General features: G+C 46.2%; 1 protein-coding gene across 1 annotated transcript in view; it reads right to left on the reverse strand.

Annotated features, from left to right (window-relative positions):
- Positions 1-23778, reverse strand: part of SPTBN4 (spectrin beta, non-erythrocytic 4) — a 1634043-nt gene that overhangs the window by 1424145 nt on the left and 186120 nt on the right. Inside the window, exons 5-6 of the mRNA XM_086938242.1 lie at positions 19867-19958; positions 18184-18264 (exon numbers count right to left, since the gene is read on the reverse strand). Of these exons, the coding sequence (XP_086794368.1) occupies positions 18184-18264; positions 19867-19958 (173 nt within the window). The remainder of the gene's footprint in view (positions 1-18183; positions 18265-19866; positions 19959-23778) is intronic.

The following is a 23778-nucleotide window of genomic DNA, read 5'->3' on the forward strand; positions in this document are numbered from 1 at the left end:
CAGGAATCGGAGGAAGGGCCCTAGAGTGGCTGAAGTCCTTCCTATCAAACCGAACCTTCCAAGTGTTCGAAGGCAAGCACAAATCGAGAGAGATTCCTCTCACGTGTGGAGTCCCGCAGGGCTCCTCGCTTAGCCCCACCCTTTTAACGTGTACCTAAAACCACTAGCAGAGATAGTACAGTCATATGGGGGTGACCATAGTCACATACGCAGATGATACTCAGCTGGTGGTAGCCCTGGAACACGCGAAGGGAAACCCCATTGACCTTAAATCCTGTCTGGAACAGGTTGCCACATGGAAGGAACATTCATTCCTAAAACTCAATGGAGGAAAGACAGAGCTTATGATCCTGGGAAACAAGGCGGAGACACATACTAGTATAGATTGGCCTAGTCGCCTCGGCCCAAACCCCCAGCCCAAAGAGAAGATCAAAAGCTTGGGAATATGGCTAGACAAGGAACTCAAACTTGGCCACCAAGCAGTCACAGCAGCAGCCACCTGCTTTGGCATCCTAAAACAACTTAGAAAGATTCTTCCACTTCTCCCGGATACTGTACGTAGAACCTTGGTAAAATCTCTGATTTTCCCACGGTTAGACTACTGTAACTCACTCTACCTTGGACCCCTAAAACCACGGTCAGGAAATTACAAATAGTGCAAAACGCAGCAGCCAGACTACTCCACAATATCCCTAGCGGACAATTAGCGAAACCTGCTCTTATTGCTTTACACTGGCTACCCATCGCACATCGCATCAAATTCAAGGCACTATGCATTTCCCACAAAACTCTCTGGAATACAGGCCCGAAAATAAATAATTCCCTCCTTACCTTTCACCGCCCCTCACGTAACCTTAGATCCGCCAGCCTTTTCCAATCTAAGGTCCCCATAACAAAGAGAGTAAGAGCAGGCGGACGTATGTTCTCATATAACGCAGCCTTACTATGGAACTCTCTCCCGACCAAGCTCCGATCCAACCCCAACCATCTTATGTTCAGGAAACAACTAAAGACATGGCTATTCCAGAACACTCTCTAGATCTCCTAGGTCATGTCTATTGCATGACAGCGCTGGGATGCCTGAGGGTAGCCATGCGCTTAACAAGAATCAATTAATAATAATAATAATAATACTTGCCAACTAATATCGGATGAGAAGTATTGTGCTGTGACATAACAATGAGTACTTTGGGATCATATAAGTTGCATGCAACAAGTGCAGAAAAAGCTATGAGTCAACATTTTCATTGGCTAGTGGAACAGCTAAGCGACGCTCAGCATGTCTACTTCTGCCAATGTGAATCAATCAATCAATCAATCAACATTTGTAAAGCGCGGCAAATCACTCCTGTGGGTCTCAAGGTACAGGAGATGTTGGCTGCTGTGTGGTAGGTTGTCCGGTCTTGAGTGTGGCCCTGAAGTGCAAGGGAAGGTTTTCCTTGCCTTGGCTTCCAGGAGGGAGAAGGAGCGTCCTCCACTGTTAGTTCGGCAGCTCTGTGGGGTGTCTGCGGGGGAGAAGGAAGCATATCTAAGGTGTCTGGTCGGTTGAAGGAAGATGAGGCATTTGTTGATGTATGCTGGTCCTTCATTGTGCAGGGCTTTGTAAGCTTGGGTCAGCAACTTGAACTGCATCTCTTCTGGATCGGAGCTGTTGTAGTTTCTTGAAGTGGGGTGTGTTGTGGGTCCTTCTGGGAAGGGCGAGGATGAGTCTTGCCACTGAGTTTTGTATTGTCTGGAGTCTATATATTTTTTTTCAAGAAAAAAAATAATATATTGACCATCATTATTCAATGCCAACTGCAAAGCACAGTCATCGTGTGAGCCAACAATGCTGTCGTTCATCCCCTTCCAGAAATAGAGCACACCAGATCAGTCAGCCATGCCTTAACTTCCGGGCGGCGCTTCTTCCCCCACGTGATAGCCACCGTTCGCCCTCCCATCAACAACGCCAGACGTGCGAAAATGCCCGTCACCCCTCTCACACGCGGCACACATCTCAGGAGGCAGACCCGTGGATTTACTCCGGCTCCAGCGCACAGATCCTAAGGACACGTGCAGCTACTCGGCGATCACCTAATCATTGGATAACTTCCGGCTCCAGTTGGAAAAACTTAAGGACACGACCAGATACTCGGCGGATCACAGATGACCGCTTAGACCTCATGAACCATGCCCTTGGGCAGGTTCCCAACTCATTATTGACGATCGCCTTTGATCGCTCCCAAACAAAGTTCCTTCCCAGCACTCCCCGAGTTAGACAACCAAGTCATGATGACGATCCTCACTAACGTGGATCGAAACGCCGTCGACTTCACAGCTTATTAATTGGCGTACTTTACTAATGTGGTTCAAATAATGCAAAAATCTGTAATCTGTGATATCACCTTGTCACATGATACGAGCCAACCACTGTAGATAACTTGCACCTTGTTCACAGTGCGCCGTTCACGCTGTTTATTTCTTCACTTGCGTCGCCACTTTCACTTTCACGACAGTCACTCTTGTAGAGCACCAAGTTTTTATGGTTGTCACGTAATTGAGTTTACACAGTGCTGCTTAATAACTGTATACTCTCGACCATGACCGTGTAATATAAATAAGATGATTTGACTATCTTGTCTTAAAATTCAAGAGTGTTCTCCTTCTTTCCTTTTAGCAATGCGATGTGCATGCTTGCTTAATTGACTGTTTATTTTTACCTATTGGGACATTGTTTTTGATTGTACCTTAACTTCTGGGCGGCGCTTCTTCCCCCACGTGATAGCCACCGTTCGCGCTGCCATCAACAACGCCAGACGTGCGAAAATGCCCGTCACCCCTCTCACACGCGGCACACAGCTCAGGAGGCACACCAAAGGAGTAAATGGGAGGTCCACAGCCAGCATTTCTCTCAAGCAATCCACCACCGCAATCCAAAATTCTGCCACTTTCTGACAATTCCACGCCAGATGCATAAAATCAGGAGCATCCTGACCGCACCTGTCACAACATGCCGATTCGTGCAATCGATATCTATACAGACGAGCCGGGGTGTGATACACTTGATGGATATATTTGAAATGAATAATCTTAAGATTACCGTTCATACATAGTTTCCCGGTTAGGCCACATACATGCTTCCAGTCATCTTCCGAGATAGCTTCAGGCAGGCATTCATTCCATTTGGTCCAGCTCTTGTCAACTGCATCCACCGTTTCGTCCTGTATGAGCTTATATAATTTAGAGATCAGCCTCTTGTTAGTGGGTGTAGTCAGAACGAATTGTAGTGACATCAGAGCAGGAGGCTCAGCCGGAAATGTGTCATAATGTGCCTGGGTGGCATGCCTCAACCTGTGCATCGCAAACCGGAAGAGAAGTGTCTGGTTAGTAACATGTTGTAAGTCCTCTTGCGTGGCAAACGTGCCGTTTGGGAAAACGTCACACATATGAGAGATACCGGCCTCCCTTAGCACCCTCATAGATGGGGCCTCCTAAGTAACCGACAGACATGCATGGTACTCGAGGCACATATCTGGCGCGTACAGTGGCAATTTCCGTGCAAGTTGCCCAATCCTCCGCCAGGCCGAGACCGTGGCATCTATCGCATTTATCTCTGATTTCGGCGTGCCCTGAGCATGGTGAGTGACCACGCTGTGCAGAGGAACGGGCGCCGCATCTCCCTCCTCCACCGCAACGTGCAGTGTGAAGGCGTGCGGTCTATACCAATAATATAGATATTGAGCCTGTGCACTGAGATAATATGCATAAAAATCCGGCGCCGCAAAGCCTTTTTTCTCAAATCCTTTTGTGAAGACCGACCACTGCACCCCTGCGGTTTTACCCCGCACACCAGTTTAATCAGTTGACTACGGAGAGTCTTAAAAAAACTCCATGTTGAGTCCGATCGACACATTGACAAACAAATAAAGAAATCTGGGGAGGACAACCATTTGGATAAGGGCGATGCGGTCCGCCAGTGATAGTGGTAGTAAAAGCCAGGTATCAACCATAGTTTCTAGTTTCGCATAGGCCCTGTCGTAGTTTTCTCTGATTACCACTGAGGGATCGCGATGCACCCAGACTCCAAGATATTTAACTGGGTCCGCAGACCACACCAGCGGAAATTCCAAAGCCGGCTGCATAGTTCCAGCCGTTAGTGGGATGATGTATGACTTCTCCCAGTTGATGTGAAGGCCGGAGAGGAGTCCAAATATGACGTACTCCCGCAACAGCTGTGACAGATATCTGGACGGCTCCCGCACGAAAAGCACCATGTTGTCAGCGTACAGCGATATCGAAACCGGCCTGTAGCTGAAATTCAGTGCAGTTTCCCTGTGACGCTGACGGACGACACAAGCCAGAGGCTCCAAAAGGATCGCGAACAGCAATGGCGAAAGAGGACAGCCCTTCCGAGTGCCCCTTTGAATACGAAACAAATCTGATGTCAGCCCCGCCCACTCGTATTCTTGTCGACGGAGCCGTGTAGAGTACCGTAATCCATTGGATAAACATTGGCGGAAACCCCATACGCCGCAGCACCTGATACATATAAGGCCATTCGACCGAGTCAAATGCCTTAGCGGCGTCTAGTAACACCGCCTCCAGTGTTGGTTCTAAGACATGGAACATAGAGAAGAGTGTCCGGAGGTTATGCGAGGTGGATCGATCCGGCACACACCCCGACTGATCAGGCAATATCAGGCCTTGTAGCAGAGGCTGTAATTTGGTGCCAAGGATCTTCGTTAAGATCTTGGCATCTATATTGATCAGTGATAGCGGGCGATATGATTCGCAGCAGTCCGCCGGTTTGTCTCGCTTAAGCAGGGTGACGATCAGTGCCTCACGCAGCGATGGGGGTAATCTACCGACATCATGCGCTTCCGCATATACTTCCAGGAGATGCGGCTCTAGCAGGTCCGCATATTTCTTATAAAACTCTGCCGTAAGCCCATCCGGGCCAGGTGCCTTACCATTAGGCAGCGCCGCTATTGCAATCTTGATGTCCTGTTCATCAATGGGCAGAGATATTTTAGCTGCACGTCGGAGAGCCAGGCACAGGCTATACCCTCCAAGTATGTATCAAAATCTGCAGCTGGTGGCGTGCCCCTCGTGCTGTACAAGTCCGCGTAAAAGTTGCGGAACTGCTCTGTGGTTGCCTCTGGGGTGTAATGCTCGCCTCCCCATCATCGACTATTCTGTCCACGCGTTGCTGCTCAAGATGGTCCCTAATCTTGAATGCCAGTGTGTGGCCCGGCCTACCTGCCTCACCATATCGTCTAGCTGTGTGTCTACAGGATAAATACTTAATCTCAGTGTCAGCAAACAAATCATATTCCACTAACAATTCCCGTATCCGAGCCAACTTGATCATGTCAGGATTGCTCGCGTAGTCACGTTCCAGACCTTGCAATTCGGTTTCTATCCTCTGGAGCTGTGTCCGGATATCAAGGAGAATGCCCGCAGCAGTACCGATGCACACACCTCTGATAGTGACCTTGAAGGCCTCCAAGAGTGTCGCCACTTGGTCAACCGTTCCCTTATTCAAAGTGAAGTATTGGACTATGGCCTCATGTATTGCCTTTTCATATACAGGGTCGAGGAGCACCTCTGAGCGAAACCTCCACGTGAATGGACAGTGCACCCCCTTCGGATGTCTAAGAACCAGTCCCACCGGATTGTGGTCAGACAGCGTACGAGCAAGCAGGGCAACCTCCTCAATCAATTCCATCAGCTCGTCACCAATCAACCAATAATCGAGTCTGGACCAACTTCCATGCATAGGAGTCGCATGCGTGCCCTCACGTCTCTGCAGGGTCCGAACTCTCCAGACATCACACAGCCCAAATTATTACATAGAACGCAACACTCTCTCGGCTACTCTAGGGGTGCGGTGCGACACCGGGCTCGACTTGTCTAGTTGTACATTTAAGTAGGTGTTCAAGTCACCCCCCAGATAACCGGGGCAGTCGGCCACTCTCTCAACTTTCCACAAATGCGATCAACACATACCGGATCATCCATTATTGGGCCATACATATTTACAATAATGACCAGCGCACCTCCCACACACCATTGCACACCTCCCGTCAGCATCCGTGTATGAGTGTAACGCCTGGAAATCCACACCTTTCTTAAACAATATCAGCACTCCTCTCGCTTATGATGAATACGAGGCAGCCAGACGGAAGCCAGCCCACCTACTCATAACTCCGCGCGCTTTCGAAGGGGTCAGATGTGTTTCTTGCAACAACGCTAGTTGTATCTCATGTCTATTCAAATATGCAAGCACTTGCCTCACCTTCTTAGGGGAGTTAAGGCCCCGGACATTCCAGGTTAACATCTTACATTTATCCGCCATCAATCAGCAAAGATTTTACTGGCTAAAGACTGTAGCACAGGGCCATGAGGGGCATGGCATAAGCAGCTACCACACAATACCAGCACTTCTGTGGCATCACAACGCAGCTCACACGATTGATTATGGTACATAAAAAAAACAAATCATACAAAAACTTCACAACTATCCCGCCACCCCTTCCCATCTCCCACTCCAACCTCCCAATCAGGTCGAGACCGGTCCCCCCGCTACCTCCCTCAAAATAACAGCTATGTGGGTGATACCATCTTGGGGAAGAGTCTCTGCAGAGTGTACACGCACCGAAGTGCGGCCGCCGTAGCCATAACAAAATTGTACCCGCCCCGCAACGAGCAAAAAATAGAAGGATTAACATATTGTAGCACCCCCCCACCGAGGCGCCCAAGTAAACACACAGTGGCTTCGCTTGCCGACTTGCCCATGACAGACCTCTACACAGGCCGCAAGCCAGCCGGGAGAGAACTAGGCCCCGTCACGCGGCGCTCTCACGTAGGCCAAAGCCTTCACCAACTCCCCGCAAGGGTCTCTCCACTGAGTGCCACTGCTCCATACAACGAGGACTCAGACGACTGTTCCCCCAGCCGCGAGGCTCTCAGGACAGGCAGACCGCAGACCAGCCCAGGCACCACTACTGCACTGTACTACCTCAGGGTCCCCCCGCAGCCCCTCAGCCGCTCGAAACCTAAGCGGCTCGACAGCGAGTCAAGGTGGCCAGCAGGAAGCGACCTCCTGGCCTCAAGAGACAGCACAGCGCCCAACTAGTCCAAAGTGAGCAGCACCGATCCAACCGCGGCCCACGCAACCCCGTAGCGCAGACTCTGCCCCACCGGAGTGCAGGACACCCCGTGAGGCCCGCGCCACACGGCCCACTAGGCCCGGCTTTCCCCGGTGCTTCACTCACCACTCCAGCGCCTCTGATGCAGGGCTTGTCGTCTTTCCTTTCGTCCACAGCAATCAGTAGCTTTACCAGTGCAGTCTTTCTTCTCCGGGCGCAGCCGAGCGGTCTCTTGTACAAAAGCACAGGCCGTAGATCTCCAGCGGGGTGAGGCCGCGCCCTTCTCCCGACGGGGCTTACAACTTCAGTCAAACCGCTACCCTCCGCCAATCCGCAGCTCCACAGCAATGAACCGGCACCTACTCCAGGGCCAACAACCGCAGTCCGCCAAAACTCCCCTCGGCCAAGCCAGAGGCCTCATTAAACAGAGCGCTCAGGTCGCTCGCCGCACGGGCGCCATTTTCTCGTGCCCCACGCCGCACTTGTCTTTGGTCCCTTCGGGTGGAGGGCAAGGGACAGCGGCCACCACGACCACTTCAGAGTATGCTGCAGGTGTCCCGGGGCACTCCGAGGGGTTTTTTACGAAGCGCAGCGGGCCAGTAAAGATGGTACTTGCCAAATATTTGGTTCCGGCGTGCGGAGCTCCCTCACCAGGCAGCCATTCCGCTTCGCACCGTAGCCACGCCCCCATTGTCTGGAGTCTATTTAGGAGGAGTGCACTAATTCCTACGTAGAGTGTGTTTCTGTAATCCAGTCTGCTGGTGATGAGGGCCTGTGTAACGGTCTTTCTGGCGTTGACTGAGAGCCACGTGAAGATCAAAGATCTCACACTGAAAGAAAATACTTGTCATAAGTCACTTGCCCTTTTCATTACTCTTTTTATAATTATGCGCTTTGCTACATCTAACAAGGAGCAGGTAAAAGATAACTAGGCAACCAGTGTTTAATTTGAGCTGGTGATTCCTAGTGTTCGGCACCGGTGCTTAATTGTCAACAGCAGCACATATGACAGTTTGCCACATGATGGTGCAGTTTGTTTAATTTAGAAACAAGCAAAACATTTGTTTATTGATTCAATATACCTTAAAAACTATTAATAGCTGCCACCCAAGCCATTCTTATAGCTTTGAGGGCCTGGAACAGTTTATATTATCACACTTGTACAAGTGTGATGGTAGGAGTTGGTTTAGTACTGCCACTGAGAGTTCTGATAAGGGATTAATTGGTAGTGCAAGCTACTGACTATCATCCTCTAAACCCCCCAAATTCAAAACCACTCAGTAATGGATGCATCTCTGCTTTTCCTGTTGTTTTTACAAACATGGCTCCCTGAAGTAACAAGCAGGGTCTTGAAAAGGGCCCAGGCCGCGAGTGCCGACATCTGAGTGTCACAATGGAGAGTGCAGCGGGGGCTCCCTGCTATTAATTGAGATTATGGCCTGGGAAGCCCTGCCTAAATTTCTGAGAAACGAAACACAATTACATAAAATCGAGGCGATTAAGGGCGAAGGCCGCCCCTATGCCTAACAAATATGTCATGGCTCGCATATTTCGGCACCAAACCATACAGTAGCCGTTTTGGCACACTGGGCTGTGGTGGCTGGTTTGCAGCTCCTTTTAAGTTTGTGAGCGACTGAAATATATGCGGTGGGAGAACGGGTGATGCGGAGAAATCATTCCAACCCCAACTTGAAGAGGCTTTCCCTCAGTGCCCATCTGCCCCTCTTGTCGACTCAGTGTAGACTGGAAGAGAGTGAGACCCTTAAAACAAAACGTTTCACTTTCTCAATCTTACCAGTGTTTCTTTAAATTTCTTTCCCTCGTGCTGTGCACTCTTACCGTGGCAGCAGGCTAGGCCTTCCTTTTTCCAACTGCAACTGGTGCCTGTAGCCCTGTGGGTCACTTTAAATCGACTGGAGTAGCTTGATGGTGTCCGTCCGTTGCGTTGCACATGACGCCATAAACAGTCAGCCAAAACGTGACAAATCCTGGAAGAAGAGCTGAACTGAACTCAGTAACCCACACCCCCAGCAGCTTCCATTATCCAATGAAAAAGCTGCCTAACAGTGCGAAGACGAAAGTATTGCTAATCGTTGCCACCCACTGCACTGTGTTAATGTCGGCCAGCCCCACTACTTCCCCATAATGTGAAGGGGAACGTCAGAAGCACCCCATTTGAAACCCATTTACTGCTGCTTTGTGCAGCCACTCCCATCAGGCTGATGTCACTCTCCTTGCTTGTGCCTCGAGGGTGAGGAATTATCCTTGCCCAGTTCAGCACATGCGTAGGAGGGGACTCTCGTCCGAGAGGCCAACCTCAAAAAACGATATTAAATTCTACTTCTTAGGGTAGAAGTGGTCAAGTGGAGCACAAAGCAGTGAGCATGCCATGATTTAAAGCTGGCAAGCTGCTCCATGTGGTGTTAATTATTTTCTTTATACAAAGATGAGGCGTGAGGTTAGCCCCAAACCAGTGCACAGCAATATAGCGCCAACATGGCTGTTAGGTTCAACTGATCATCCATCATTTTAGTCCATTTTTTCAAGTTACTCAATTTTTACTCGTGTCTATTCATTTGCTTAAACAATATTCCACATACGGGGTTCGTTTGACGTATTTCCCATATTTCTCATGTAGAAACTGTGCCCATCCGAGCCTCTTGTTAATACACAACAGATGCTAAGGTTCGTTCCAAGCAGTGTTTATTTATATCCCAATGCATTTCGGGCGGGATACGCCCTTCGTCAGGGGAACTATATATTTAATCAGTGGTGAAATTCAATATGCGGATGATAACCATCCTATCTTCTATGTAGACTTTCTGTTGGAGGGAATACATCATCCAGTGATCCAGTGATGTGGCCTAGTGTTCCAGTTGTTGGCCTTGATCTGATGGGCTAGTTTTTGGCATTGAGACCAGGAGACCTGTATATGATAATACCTTTCTTTGGGAAACTTTGTGATACTGGATAACTTACTTTATCTGCCCGTTGCCTCATACCGTGTATCTGCCATATTTGGGATTATAGAGAAATAGGCGACTCATGTCAACAAGGAGCATATACAAAGCATGCCATTCACTATAATGTGCCCCATAACTGATGTGTGAGGTACAGCAGCAGTTTCATGTAAAACGCAAAGAGACGGACAGCAAAAGGTTTAATCTGTGGGATAGAAATTCATAGATTGGGGAGCAGCAACTGGGCGTTTACGATTTAAGGAAAATAAACTGCTCAGCTATTGAATTATGACCAAGAAAGTACACCAGCCACCCATAAATGAGGACATTTATTCAAAACCACTAAAAAAGTTACAACCTTTTATTTGTTTGATACAATTTCATAATGTATGTCAAAATGTTAAGTTGCTGATGTTTTAAGTGCAACTGAGGCCACTCGTGTGGCTTCCTAGCGCCAATACATAAACGGTTATTATGACAAGTGTAAGTTAAGGAGGCAGGAAGATAAATATTTTAACAGCTACTTGATACACGTAGTGATGTCCAAAATTCCTGATTGATACCAGAGGAGTATTCCAGAGCTGATATACTTGAACAGAAAAGGTGCATCCGACCCTGGGGGATTTTTTAGATCTAGGAATGGCCAAGAGACACACAAAAGCAGTGGGTGGGGAATTTAGGACTAAAGTTTTGTGATTTTTCATAGTTGAACAAAGTATTCTAGCTGCTGCGTTTTGTAAGAGTTCCAGCTTTTTCATTTGTTAGGATGTGAATCCCAAATAGGCATTTAACACCAGTGCCATTGTTGCTGTTCTAATGGGACAAAGACTGGTTAAGAAGGAAAATGATACTTAACCAGTAACCATCTGTTCATGGCGTGTAGTGCTGTATATTCACATGCTTTGCATGCTCTTGCCACCTGCCATGTAGGGTTGGGCCCAGATGTTTGCAAGTTATTTCCCTTCAAAATTGTTTTTGAGTCACTTGACCAGTTGTGACTCCACCCTCGGTCCGCAATGCACCAGGAAAAAGATGCCACCTCAGATTCTTTTCCACTCAGAGGGTGAGTAGTGTCAGTGGCGTGGAGTGTTGAAGACAGATATTGTGAACTGTGCAATGTATAATCTAATGAAGTTGAGGGGATCTGTGATAATTGCAGGCTTCCTGTGAAGAGGATGGGTGCATGTGAATCTACAGTACAGCACACCATGAACAGATGGTTACAAGTTAACAATTTAGTTACAGGGTAACATTTTCCAGTCATAGCAAGAGTGGCAGTAGAAAACCATGCTCCACATTATGGGAAGGGGACAGCATTCATTGTTCGAAGTTCTACCCTTCGAAGTCACTATGGCTCCAAGGGTGTTCACAAAGTCCTTGGAGTTGGTGGTGGTGCATCTGCGTAGAAACGTCATTCACATCTTTCCATACCCAGAAGACTCACTGATCAAGAGCAGAAGCAAAAGCAATGACTAGCACACACTCGGCATTGGTGTCCTTGCTTCACAGGCTAGAATTTGCCATCCGTGCCCAAAAATCCCACTTTCAACCCCTGTAGATCCAGCCCTTCTTAAGTTTACCAAGAAAGAGTGATGACATTCCAAAAGCTGTTGTTTCCTTTTCAGAGAGGACGACTTCTTACTGTAAAAAAGGTAATGAGGTTGTTGAGGATGATGGCTTCCTGTATCGCAATAGCGCCTCATGCCACACTGCGTATTTGCCCACTGCAACAGTGCCTGATGAGCTAATGGTCATAAGTGAATGGTCACTGGAAGGATCTAGTATTGGTATAGGCCAGAACTCAGCACTTTCTCGTATGATGGAACAGCAACAACCTATTACTTGGCCTCCCTTCTCTAAACTCACTTCCACAAACAACTATTACTATGGACGTCTCACTCATGGGATGGAGAGCTCACCTCAACCATATGACCGGACCCACAACATTAGGGAAGCCATGTCTCCTACCTGGAGCTCTTGGACATCCATCTAGCCCTCAAAGCCTTCTTGAGGCAAAACTCTTCTCATAAAGACAGACATAACAGTCATATATTACATCCAGATGCCGGGGATACCCCATTCTCCCCAGCTGTCTGCATTTTCCAAGGAAATATGCCCAGGAGCTCTGAGCTATTCACAACAATATCACGCTTTTAGCTGAGCATTGGCTGGGGGCAATGACCTTGTGGTCCTGCTAAGCAGGAGGCATCAACAAGTTCATGAATAGGAGTTGAGTCCATACGTCCTTCAAAGGTACTTCCTCCAAAGGGGAACTCAGACCATCGATCTGTTTGCCGCTCCCAAAAATGCACAGTGCCAAATCTTCTCCTACAGGCACCTCACCTAAAGTCCATGAGAAATGCAGTATGGATGAACTCTGCCTGGATACTTTCTTCAACTTTTCCTCATCTCCCTCTTATCCTATGTCTAGTGAGGAAAATGAGACAAGTGTCCATGACACTCATCATAGAGGCACCAACATGGGCCTGGTACTCCATGCTCCTCAAGATGTTGGTGAGCCCACATGAGAAACTTCAAATTAGGCTGGACCTTCTCACTCAGCATCAAGGTCAGTTCAGGCATCTAGACACCATGCAACTCATTCTAGCAGTTTGGCACCGGAGGTCTTAGAGTTTGATTCCTTCAAACTCTGAGAGAGTATATGCAAATCCTGTGTGATGTGTGTGAACCCACGACGAGTGCCTGTTATGCATTTGGAAACAGCTTGTCCATTGCTGCATGGACAAGCACATACACCCCCTTAAAGTATTTGAGCAACACATCACCTGCTACCTCATTTATGGAAAACAGGATTGGCTTACACTTTACATTTTGCTGTAATTGTTGCATATAGGCAAAGCAGAGAGCATTTGCCCTCCTTTTAAATCCCTGTTGTTAAAGCCTTAATTTAGGGCCTTGAGAGAGTCATAACTCCAAGAGGGCTTCCAGACATTGTTTTGGAATGTGGTTCTCGCATGGTTCATCGGTCCACCTTTTGAACTACTGCCTCCCTGTTACATGCATTTCTTGTCTTGGAAGGTGGTCTTTTTAGGGGCCATCACCACTTGGCAGCCGATCAGGGTGTTGAAGACACTAAGAATAGAATAACCCAGTGTCCAGGTCCATAAGGACAGTGTAGTTCTTAGAAATGACCCCACATTCCTTCCAATGGTGGTCTCCCTATTTCATCTCAACCAACTATTGAGCTGCCTATCTTTTTCCTGCACCAAGACTCTGTAGCAGAGAAGGCATTATATACCTTGGATATTAAGAGGGCACTCATATACTAGATTGACAGAATCAAGTCTGTCTGCAAACCAAAACACCTGTTTGTAGCCTTTGCTAAACCTCACATGTGACATCCATCTCTAAAGCTGCCATTGCTAGGTGGATCATCTAATGCATTTAAAGCTGCTGTGTCGAAACTAAGCGCACAACGCCTGGGCCATCAAAAACATATTCCTTGTCTAAGAAGGGTGCCACTAAGGCCTTCTTGGGAAACATGCCCTTAGTAAGCATCTGTTTAGCTATCACTTAGTCAACATCACACACATTTACTAAACACTATTGTATGGACTTAGTAGCCCGACAGCAGCCGTCCGTTGGCCAGCCTATATTATTAACCTTGTTTCAAAAATATGTACCATCTGCCCACTAGCCACTGCTTTGGGGTCAAACTGCTAAATAGTCTATGATAAAGCATAGAGGCTGATGGTGGGCTGGATGTATGGTGATGTGAAAGTAGGTGTCTTTTAAATCAAACACTGGCATGAAATCCCCTTGTTGAAGCAGAGGATGGTGTCCTGCTGATAGTAATATGAAAGTGCTCCAACAGGATGTACTGTTTAAAAGTCCTGAGGGATTCATCCTGCTTGGTGATTACGAAGTAGCAGGAGTACACTCTTTCTCCCAACTGGGGGCACCAGAACGATGGCACTCTTGGACAGGATTGCCTGCACCTCCTCCATGAGCAGCCAGAGTCAGCTGAGAATGTGGCACCAGGGTATAATGGTTGGCGGCATGGTGTGGAACTCTAGGTACTACCACTGCTGAACCCTGAGTGAACCTATGTGCTAGAGGCAATTGCCATCAACTGGGGAGAAAAAAACCTAAATCGTTCCCCAACAGATGTTGTTTGGTTGGGGTGGAATGGAGGGAGAGTCACTGTTTAGAGGCAGAGGCACCTGGATTGGAGCCATCTCTCCCCTTGCATTGCCTACTGCACCTGTAGCCACCTCATGAAAATGTCTTTGAAGGCTGCATGTCGTGAAGGACTGCTGCTGGGTAGTCCTGCCTCTAGGTAGATGATGGCATTGTAGCACCCTCTCTACTCTGCTATTAAAAAATGCAGACTTCAATGTAGAGATCTGAAGGGCACCCATTGCCTTTGCTGTTTCTATTTCCTTCCTAATCTTTTACAACTTCCCATTGACCTACGAGCTGAAGAGATGCTCTCCATTGAAGCGCACGTTAAATACGCACTGTTGCCCTTCTTGCTGGAAGCCAGCAACCTGGGGCCAAGCACAATGCAGCAAGAGGATATTAGGGTTTATCCCTCTGGAGGCTGTGTCTGCAGTATCCAATAAGCACCTTAGAGGTGCATTAGAAATTGCCTTGCACTTGGCTATGAGTTCTTGGCCCCTTTTCATGTGGGCCTCAGGAATGTGTTTGATGACCTCCTTCATTTCCTCTCATTGGAGGCAGTCATATTGGATAAGCTCTCCTTCTCCGTGGGGAGCATTTCCAGTTGTCTGTCCTGTGGCACTCTTCCTTGCTGTGTGAACTATGAGGGAGTTAAGTTGAACTTGGCCTCCTATGTACAATGGGTCATCAGAGTCCGGCTTTCACTTTTCTCTATCCATGTAGTAACTACCTGAGCCTTTACTGGTTTGTTGAAGTTCTCAGTGGCACATTTGAGCTTGCCCTTCAGCATAGCGAGACTGTCTTTGACAGAGTTTCTATGAGGTAGTCACCCTCCTCCTGTGCCATGAGCTGAAGTATAAGTGGTCTCTCACTTGACTCCAACCTCAGTGTCTAGGTTTCTTTCGCTGCTGCCGTGGTGGCCGGTTTGTTTGAAATTTTCAGCAGCAGCCCTGGTTCTGAAAATGGATTTTCAGCGCCACGGGCAGAGGTGGCAGCACTTGGTGGCATAGCTCGGCACCCCCACTGAAGGTTTACTCAGCATCAAATTGGCTCCTTTAGTCGCACTGTGTCTGCTAATGGAGGGCTCGATGCTGGACTCTCTTGGGAAACAGGCTCTGCCACAACAGGGGATGGTTTCTTGTTTGACCCAACTGAAATTGACCCTTTTGCGTTACAGGAAGGATATGGGGCCTGGGTGTGTTCCTGGTCTTTGAGCCTGAGGGCTTTGGAGCTGGACACTCTACTCCCTTGTGCTAGTATTCCGAGGACTCAGAGGACACACCTCCGGGCTCTGTCCCATGCGTACAGTTAGAAGGCCCGATAGGTCTGCTTCTTCTCTCTTGGTGCAGAAAATGCCCTCTTCCTCGAAGAAGCTAGTGGTCTCGGGCAACTGTTGGCACATCATCTTGGGATGTGCCTCATACCTCTCTCTTTGGTGCTGAACACTCTTCTTGCCCTGAACGCTTTACATGAGAGAGCACTATTTAGAAATCTTGTTCTTTTCCCCCCTAGCTCTTTGATCTTTGAAGTAATTTTTTGGGGGTACGTTTGTCTACATAACGCTTTACAGGTGGTGCAGGGGTCTTCATTGTGTTCGGGGACAAGCACAGGCTACACTGATCACGAACACAAGAGTGGCAGCTTGGGCAGTACTGGAAAGGTAATTCTCTGGAATATGATCTTAAGATCTTCAATGTTCCATTAAGGCAGTCATAGGTGTGGGCGTCTAGTCGCAGTCCGTTGAGGAGTCCTCAGGCACGGTGCATTGAGGTGCGGTGCATTGAGGAGCGGTGCATTGAAAACAATTGATTGTCAATGAGATGTTGTCAAAGCTGGTGCAGGAGAAGTCAGCAATTGTTTTTGGGTCACCGGAGTTGAAGTTCTAACGGCTGATCCCAAAGTCCTCTGTGAAAGCCTTTTCGATTTCGGAACTCACACTCAAACATCAGAGAGCGATAGTGAAAGAAAACAATCTTACAACTCAAAACAACTGTTGAGAAAAATAACTTGCAAATGTCTGAGCCCAACAATAGATGCGGGATATAAAGCCTAAAGCCACAAAAGAACGTTTTGTAGTCTACAAATGATTGCAGCAAGTTTGTAAATGACAGCTTGAGGAACCTTTATCAAGTGAGCATTCATAATCATTACCAGATTCTTCGCTTTTGGAAAAGGTTTGGGGAAGACGCCTTACTAGTTTGGTAGTATTTCTAAAGGTAATCATCAGTCGGTGTATAAATAAACATCACGTAATTTTTCAAAATGTTGAGTTTCGGGAATTTTCAACTCAGTCAGTTATCTATCGCCAGAAAACATTAAGTGAAGTTACATTTCTCTGTTACTATTGGTGAGAAACTCAACAAAGGCAAAGTATCCTCAGCACAACTGTAGATATTCAACCTAAGAGATCAATCAACCAGGAGGGTGGTTGGACACAGACATTGAGAACAACGGACGGGAAAGAGTGCTCTGGTATCACGTTAGCCCATGCAGGGGATCAATGATGAGGGGTTGCAACTACCTGTTATTTGCCTTCCAAAAAGAACATTATCCAGCTTAGTACAGTACCTATGAGTCCAAAACTGAAAGGTTCCTGCATGAGGATGGTGTGGTCATCTGAGTTGAAGGCCACCGATGGTTCTTGTAGGATCAGTCCTCAAAGACTTATCATCCACCTCACATTGGAGGAGGCACTGCTGGCTCACACAGCTCCTTGCAGGGGATGGAAGCCAGCCTTCCTCTTGAGCACCATGCTGACTTCCACAAATGCTGAAATGAGCCATTGTTTAGCTGGGTATGGCAAGAATGGTATGGGACTATATTTGTATGGTCTGCTGGATCTGCTTGTGGTTTTTCTTCAGGAGATTTACTGCAGCTTGCTTTAAATGAGAAGACATTACATCTGTCGTAAGTGAAAAACTAAAGCAGGCAACCAACTGTCTCATAAGTGCTGTCAAGGTCCTTAAAGTGAGATGCCAGACACCGATGATTAGGATATCCAGATTTTTCACTGGTCGTAATGAGGGAACTCAGATCTCTGAACAACACTGGGGTGAAGGTTTGGCAGAACAGATCTTGATAGGGGTGTGATGCTTTGACTAGATCATTTAAGGCTCTCCATTCCTCTTCCACATTTCGTTTCCAGTCTGCAATCTCTTTATTGAACCATTTATGGATCTTCTACAAATGGATATTAATTTGGAGGGGGAACTGTTATTTTGCACATCAATAGTGTTTCGGCTCAGTCACAGGCCCTGACAGAAAATTCACAAGACCAAGTGCAAATGGTTTCCAGGACTAAGATTAAAACAACCCAACTGAAACCAACAGGCATAACCATCATTTCTGACATGCAAGTGAAGCAAATGTACATTTCTTTGCAGCAGCTCAATATTCATTAACCAATGCATACTTTACCAACTCAGTCCAGTGGAAACCAGTTGCAGATATATGCATTTGTCTTTTGCTCATAAGAAGCATCTAGAATCAGACTTAAGTATTTTTAAAATGTGTTTACTAGTGAATTAAATATTTTGAATGACATGTTGAGAGGGATGCTAAGTTCACAAGTGCACTTCCCAGAGACTGCTACTTTTAGGTTTCCTAAATGAATGTTTGACTGAGAGTGTGCAAAGGTTACGTGGTACCACCATTTTTAACTGATCATCTGAAATTTCTATCATGGGAAATAACGTTTGTCCCGATGGTTTGGCAATTAGAAGCAACTTGTTTACCTCTGTATGATTGGGCGAGTAGTTCGACTTTTCTTAACAACAATGTTTGGCTTATGTTTGTACTGGTCAATTCAAAATTTAATCTGAACTCATCACACCTTTTAGCTACAGACCTCCATCTCTCTTAACGATAGCCCTGAGAACTGAGCCACCGGTTGAAAACTTGTCCGTCACAACACTAGCACATCAGAAATAACTCTGGATAACATGGAGTACCTGTGCTTGTGAATCAGAGCGTTGAAGGCCAAGCCGTCTCTCCAGCTTGTGGTGAAATTCTGAATATTGACTTCAGGGTACCTGACAAGAAGAAGAATTTAGAGACACATTGTTATTCAAATATGTATAACCTGAAGATAAACGTTGTTACTAAAATTAAAATGGGTATGAGTGCATCCTGGTGGGCAAAGAGACCTATTTCAGGCTTTGTTGAGGATTTCCAGGTTTCTATTTGTGTTTTAATCCCTTGAGTTAACTGTTGTGTTTTAACAGTGTGTTTTACTATTGATTTAGTTGGAGAATATAGGGCCTGTTTAGGATATGGGGATGGGATACTCCCTAACAAACTCAACAGATATGCCATCTGCTGTACTGCAGGCATCATTGGATATAATGCACTTATAATACGGCCAACGAAATACCCTCCTAACAAAGTCCTATTTCCACCACAAGACCTGTTCAAAGAAGTGGCACTTCTTAGTAGTTGCGTTTAAATTGTGGAATCAGGTTCTCATGTACATAAAAGCTCTACCTTCTCTTGCATCTTCAAAAAAACTCCTGAAAACATCTTTCTGACAAATAAATTCTCACCCTCTCGCTCTTTAGCCAGTTTGACAACCCCTAGAAATGGTTTGCTTCATATTTTGCATATGCTATGGTTAAAAAAATTAATCTTGCTTTTGCACCAAAGCATGTAGAATGCTTGTGTGGGGGCGGTGCTGTGCATTATAATGCGCCGCCCTCTGGACAGAGAGGTGATTGAATGGCTTTGTACACAGGCAGTACCACTCCTTCACCATATAGATATAAATCAACACACCAGGGCCGGACTGGGTACCACAACTGGCCCCAGCAAAGTGCTCGGTCGCCCCCTACACGCCCACTCGGGGGGTTGGAGGTTCCGCCGAGCTCTTTGCCGGGGGCCGGTTTTCGGCCAATTTTTGGCACAGGCCAATTTTGCAGCTATGTTGCAAAAACGGCCCTGTAACAAAAAACGGCACCAGGGGCCCAAAACCGGCCCCACCCGTGCGGCGCAACGGGGGATTGCCCGGTGCCCGCTATGGTCAATCCGGCCCTGCAACACACTAGGTCTCAAGAAAGCCACGCTATAGTTGTGTCCCTACAAGAATGGCCAAATTGGCAAGTTGATTTTCAGTAACGGCCGCTGGTTGGTACAGTGGCCTAACAGCTAGAGCGGTCGGCCTTGAAGCTGGGGACCCAGTTTCGAGTCTCGGCAGGGATGCTCAACATCCTGTGATTCTAGGAGAGTCACTTAATCTCCCCGTACCTAACAAAATTAATACTTCCACAGCCGGACCGGGAACCACAACCGGCCCTGGCAAAGTGGTCGTCCACCCCCCCTGCCCATTAGGGGGGGGGTTGGAGGTGCCCACGAACTCTTTACCGGGGCCGTTTTTCGGCCGATTTTGGTACAGGGCCAATTTTGCAGCTATGCTTCAAAAACGCCCGGTCCCCACCCATGCGGCGCACCGGGGGATTGCCCGGTGCGCCTCTATGACCAGTCCGGGCCTGAATACGTCTGTCTGTAACGCAACTGGTGCTCATGTAAAGCGCTCCTATACCTTCAGGACGAGTTTGCACTATATAAAAAAGATAAGCATGAAACCCCAATAAAATGCAAAAAGAACCATCATGACATGATGCCTTGACACAGTTACTCACCCAGCTGTTTTCATTTGGCACCACAGTAACAGGGCATCCTTGGCAGAGCGGGTCTCTCGATTGTCATCTGTCTCGATTTTTATCATCTGAATCTGGACCAAAAAAATGCACATTCCAGAAAAAGTCAGTATTTATAACAGAAGCTCTATGATTAATCGTGTTGAGTATGAGGTTATGAAACAGTTATAATACAGCATTCCTCCAAACAATTACTCTTATTGGAAAAAAGATAATTCCCTGCTTAGTTCCTATACCTGATGCAGGCTTAGGACAGGTATTATCCATTAATTAGCTATTTTATATTTAAGAACATGTTGCTATGATTACACTGTATGAAAGTGAGTCTGACAAAATATTTTTTTAATTGAAATAGAAGGCTAATTTTGATATTCTAAAGTGTATGTAAAGAATTTCAATAAGTTTAATTTTTAAAAAACGGTTTGTGTCAAATTAAAAAAGATTACCATAGCAACTTCTTTAAAGTCCCTCCATTCGTTTTCAAACAATGTTGCAGACCTAATTTACGGATCAATACACCACCAACATCTCACTAGGGAATTCCCCACTGGTGACCTATTGCAGACACATCCTACACTGCAGTCTCCATACCGGTGTGGATGAGAGGGAGCTTCCTGTACCATTAAAGTGCCAGTGCACCACTGGAAAAATGGATTCCCCAGTGGTGCAGGCTGCCCACAGAGGAACTGTCGCCAGGACACAGAAGCAAAAAAAGAACACAGGCTGAGACATTCATGATGGCACGGTGGGGGTGTGACAGACCTGCAGAGGAGTAATGGGGAGTGGGAACAGAATGCCTTAATAAAGGGAGGGATGGAAAGCAGTGAACTCTGCAAGGGGAGGTCTCCGACAGAGATACTAAAATGGTGACATTCCTCTTGAATGTACCTAGGACTTTAGCAAATATAGCCAACCAGTTTAGAAAATCTAAATAATATTAAGAACAGTTATACAAAGTACTTCAATTTTTTAATACTCCTAAACATTTCTGATAACACAAAGTTACTTAAATAACTACAGCTTTTTTTTGCAAAGGCTAATTTTTGGACTAATGAATTGTTGCATTTTCATTACTTTTTGCCACGTCATAAATATTATCAAATAAGTCAGTGCTCAGTTTAGCATCCCTAAATAATACTAATTACATGAGTCTTGGTCATTTCTGTACATGCCTTCAATATTAAGTTACATCCCTCTGCCATTTAACATTAGAGGACTTTCTGGGATCCTTCATTACTAAGAAATGAGAGGAAAGGAAGCGAGGGTGGGAGGGGAGATGGAACAAAAAGGGACAAATGTCCCTTAATGCCTAATAAGTTGAAACCATCTCTTCGAATCGATATATCCCACCCCACTCCCCTATCACCATCCCTAGTCATGTAGTTTATTCATTGGAGCAGGGCATTGACCTAAACATTAACATTGTTCTGAGGAACTTCACTGACTGAAAAGATATTCCAGAAATTCATCTATGAAATGTCCAATGCAGTGGAATTGAAATTTCAGTTGAGTTGTTGTACTTTGGCCTTATTGTTTCAGACAGTAGTTTTGAGGATTTACCTAAATCCGAGCAATATGCCTACTGTGCTAAAATCCTAACCATTTCAGTACTTCATGAGTGAAACTTCTAAAAACACATCACCTTTGGAAGCCTGCCACCTCAAAACCAATATCCAACCACTACAACCCTTGCTGCAACTCAGACTCCAGTCTACTCTGGAGCCTGCTCTTTACTCCCCGATTTACTCCTCCTAACCCCTACCCTCAATAACCTCTGGAGCGAACTTGATGCAGCACAAGCAGATTATGAGTAAACAAATATCTAGACTAATGGTCATTCATGTGAACAGTGGCTTACTGAGCCCCCACCCCCGCTTTCACAGCTTAAGCTGGGGATGATGTTGACAAATGGTTATTTAGGAGTCTTGTCTGTCTGCAGGGAAATTGTAACAGAGGAGGAGAGGAGGAAAAAGGCTCAAAAGGTAAAATCATGACGGAAATTGAGGAAAAGAGTTTGAGGAGGAGTAGCTTCCGTAGGTGCAGCAGTTGCAGTGCCACCGAGGCTCAGAGATTAAGGGCCCACTGAGCTCTGCTTGTTGCTGTATTTTATCATTTAAATATGTTTACATACCAGCTGTGGGCCCATTCTTTCCTTGCACTATGGGCCACAATACATTGGCTACACCACAGAGAGAGAGAGAGCGAGAGAGAGAGAGAAAGAGAGAGAGAGAGAGAGAGAGAGAGAGAGAGAGAGCGAGATGGAAGGAGAGTGAAATGAGTGACATATAAAAAGAAGAAAGAAACTTACAAGGAGACCAATACGCATGAAAAGATGCGTGCAAGGGTGAAAGGACTGGAAAGGTTGGAAGGTGAAAACAATATTTGCATGGGTGAGTGAAACGATAGCTGGAATGATGAAAGGTTGGATCAATGATTGGATGGACAAATGGAACTCTGGATGGATGGGTGAATTGATCAAAGTAGGGTGAAATGATGGATGGATGAAAAAGAACGGATGAGAGGATAGATGAATGACTGGAAGTGAGAGTAAAAGGACAGAATGATTGATGGAAGAGTGTAATGATGAAAGGATGAATAGACAGAATGATAATGGAATGGTGAAACGCTATATGGATGGAAACATGAAAAGATGGATGATGCATGAAAGTCTTGGAGATGGATGGAAGGTGGGATGAAGGGAGCTCATCTAAGCTGGGTACAGCTTACTTGCTTCGCTCACCTGACGGCATTCAAAGTAAGGCTCAAAGTGGTTGTATTTTAATTTTCTGGCTACTCTGATGTATGTGAAACTTGAGTCTGGAGTGCTACTAGAAACAGGGAGGATGGTGGACAGTTCTGCTGTTGGCCACAATGCACAATAAATATACAGAAAAGGGACATTCAAAACCACTGCGCCCCCACAGACCAATTTCAACGAAGCCAGAGATTAATTTCTTCTACCCCCCTTATCTACAGAGTCAAATGTCATCTTTTCCTCCTCGAGTTCCTATGATTCCTGTCTGTAGTTTTCGAGTATTACGTTTGAAATCTAAATTGACCAACATAGACCACTTAAGAAAATGTAAAATGTAAAACATAAATGTTGTTTTTCTTGAACAAGGCAACAGTTTTTTTTATTCATGGACAAGTTCAAACCAAATCCTAGATTGCTGAATTATTAACCCCCCCCCCCCCAATAAAGAGATGAAAACATTTAAACTAATGTCTCTGTACTTTTGGGAATATATTGAGGCTCTTATTTTCCATTACTATGTATGAGGTTGTTTGTGTCATCGCAAAAGGAGGCCTACAAAGTGACTGTAACATGCAATAAGTAGTATGCAATCAAGATGGTCAATAGTGGTGGCAGCTGGCCTATATCATGGTAATAATATGAAATCTCATATCTGCACTTGAAGAATTAATGTATGAATCTGGATATATTAATAATTCAGCACTCCAGTGTCTAGGTATTAAGCATGAAGAGGAAACATGGTATATCTGGGCCTTGCCTGAGAGGTTAGGTTCCAGTGAGTCAGTTTCAACAAGAGGGACAGGCTATGATTCTCAATGATGCAATGACGCTCTTCTAGATGAGGAGGATAAACACTGTTGCGTGTGTTGATGGAAGGCCCAAAACACATTCTCAAGAATACACAAGGATTGTAGGCTGTAAAGGAAGGGCAGGTACCCTGCTAACCCCCATTCGTACAGCAGTAGACTTCAACAGTTTTTTTTTTAGCTCTTCCTTAATACATCTGGCAGGTTAGCACAACAATGAAGGTTTCTTCTCTTTCTAGACCATCTAGAGAGAATGGTACTAGCTTATCTGTGATGTGTTTGGGTACAGCTGGCCAGCTGCAGTAATATTTGAGTCTTGGGGCAGCTCCTCTT

This window comes from Lissotriton vulgaris, chromosome 9 (assembly GCF_964263255.1).
Source record: "Lissotriton vulgaris chromosome 9, aLisVul1.2, whole genome shotgun sequence".
Classification (NCBI taxonomy): Eukaryota; Metazoa; Chordata; class Amphibia; order Caudata; family Salamandridae; genus Lissotriton; species Lissotriton vulgaris.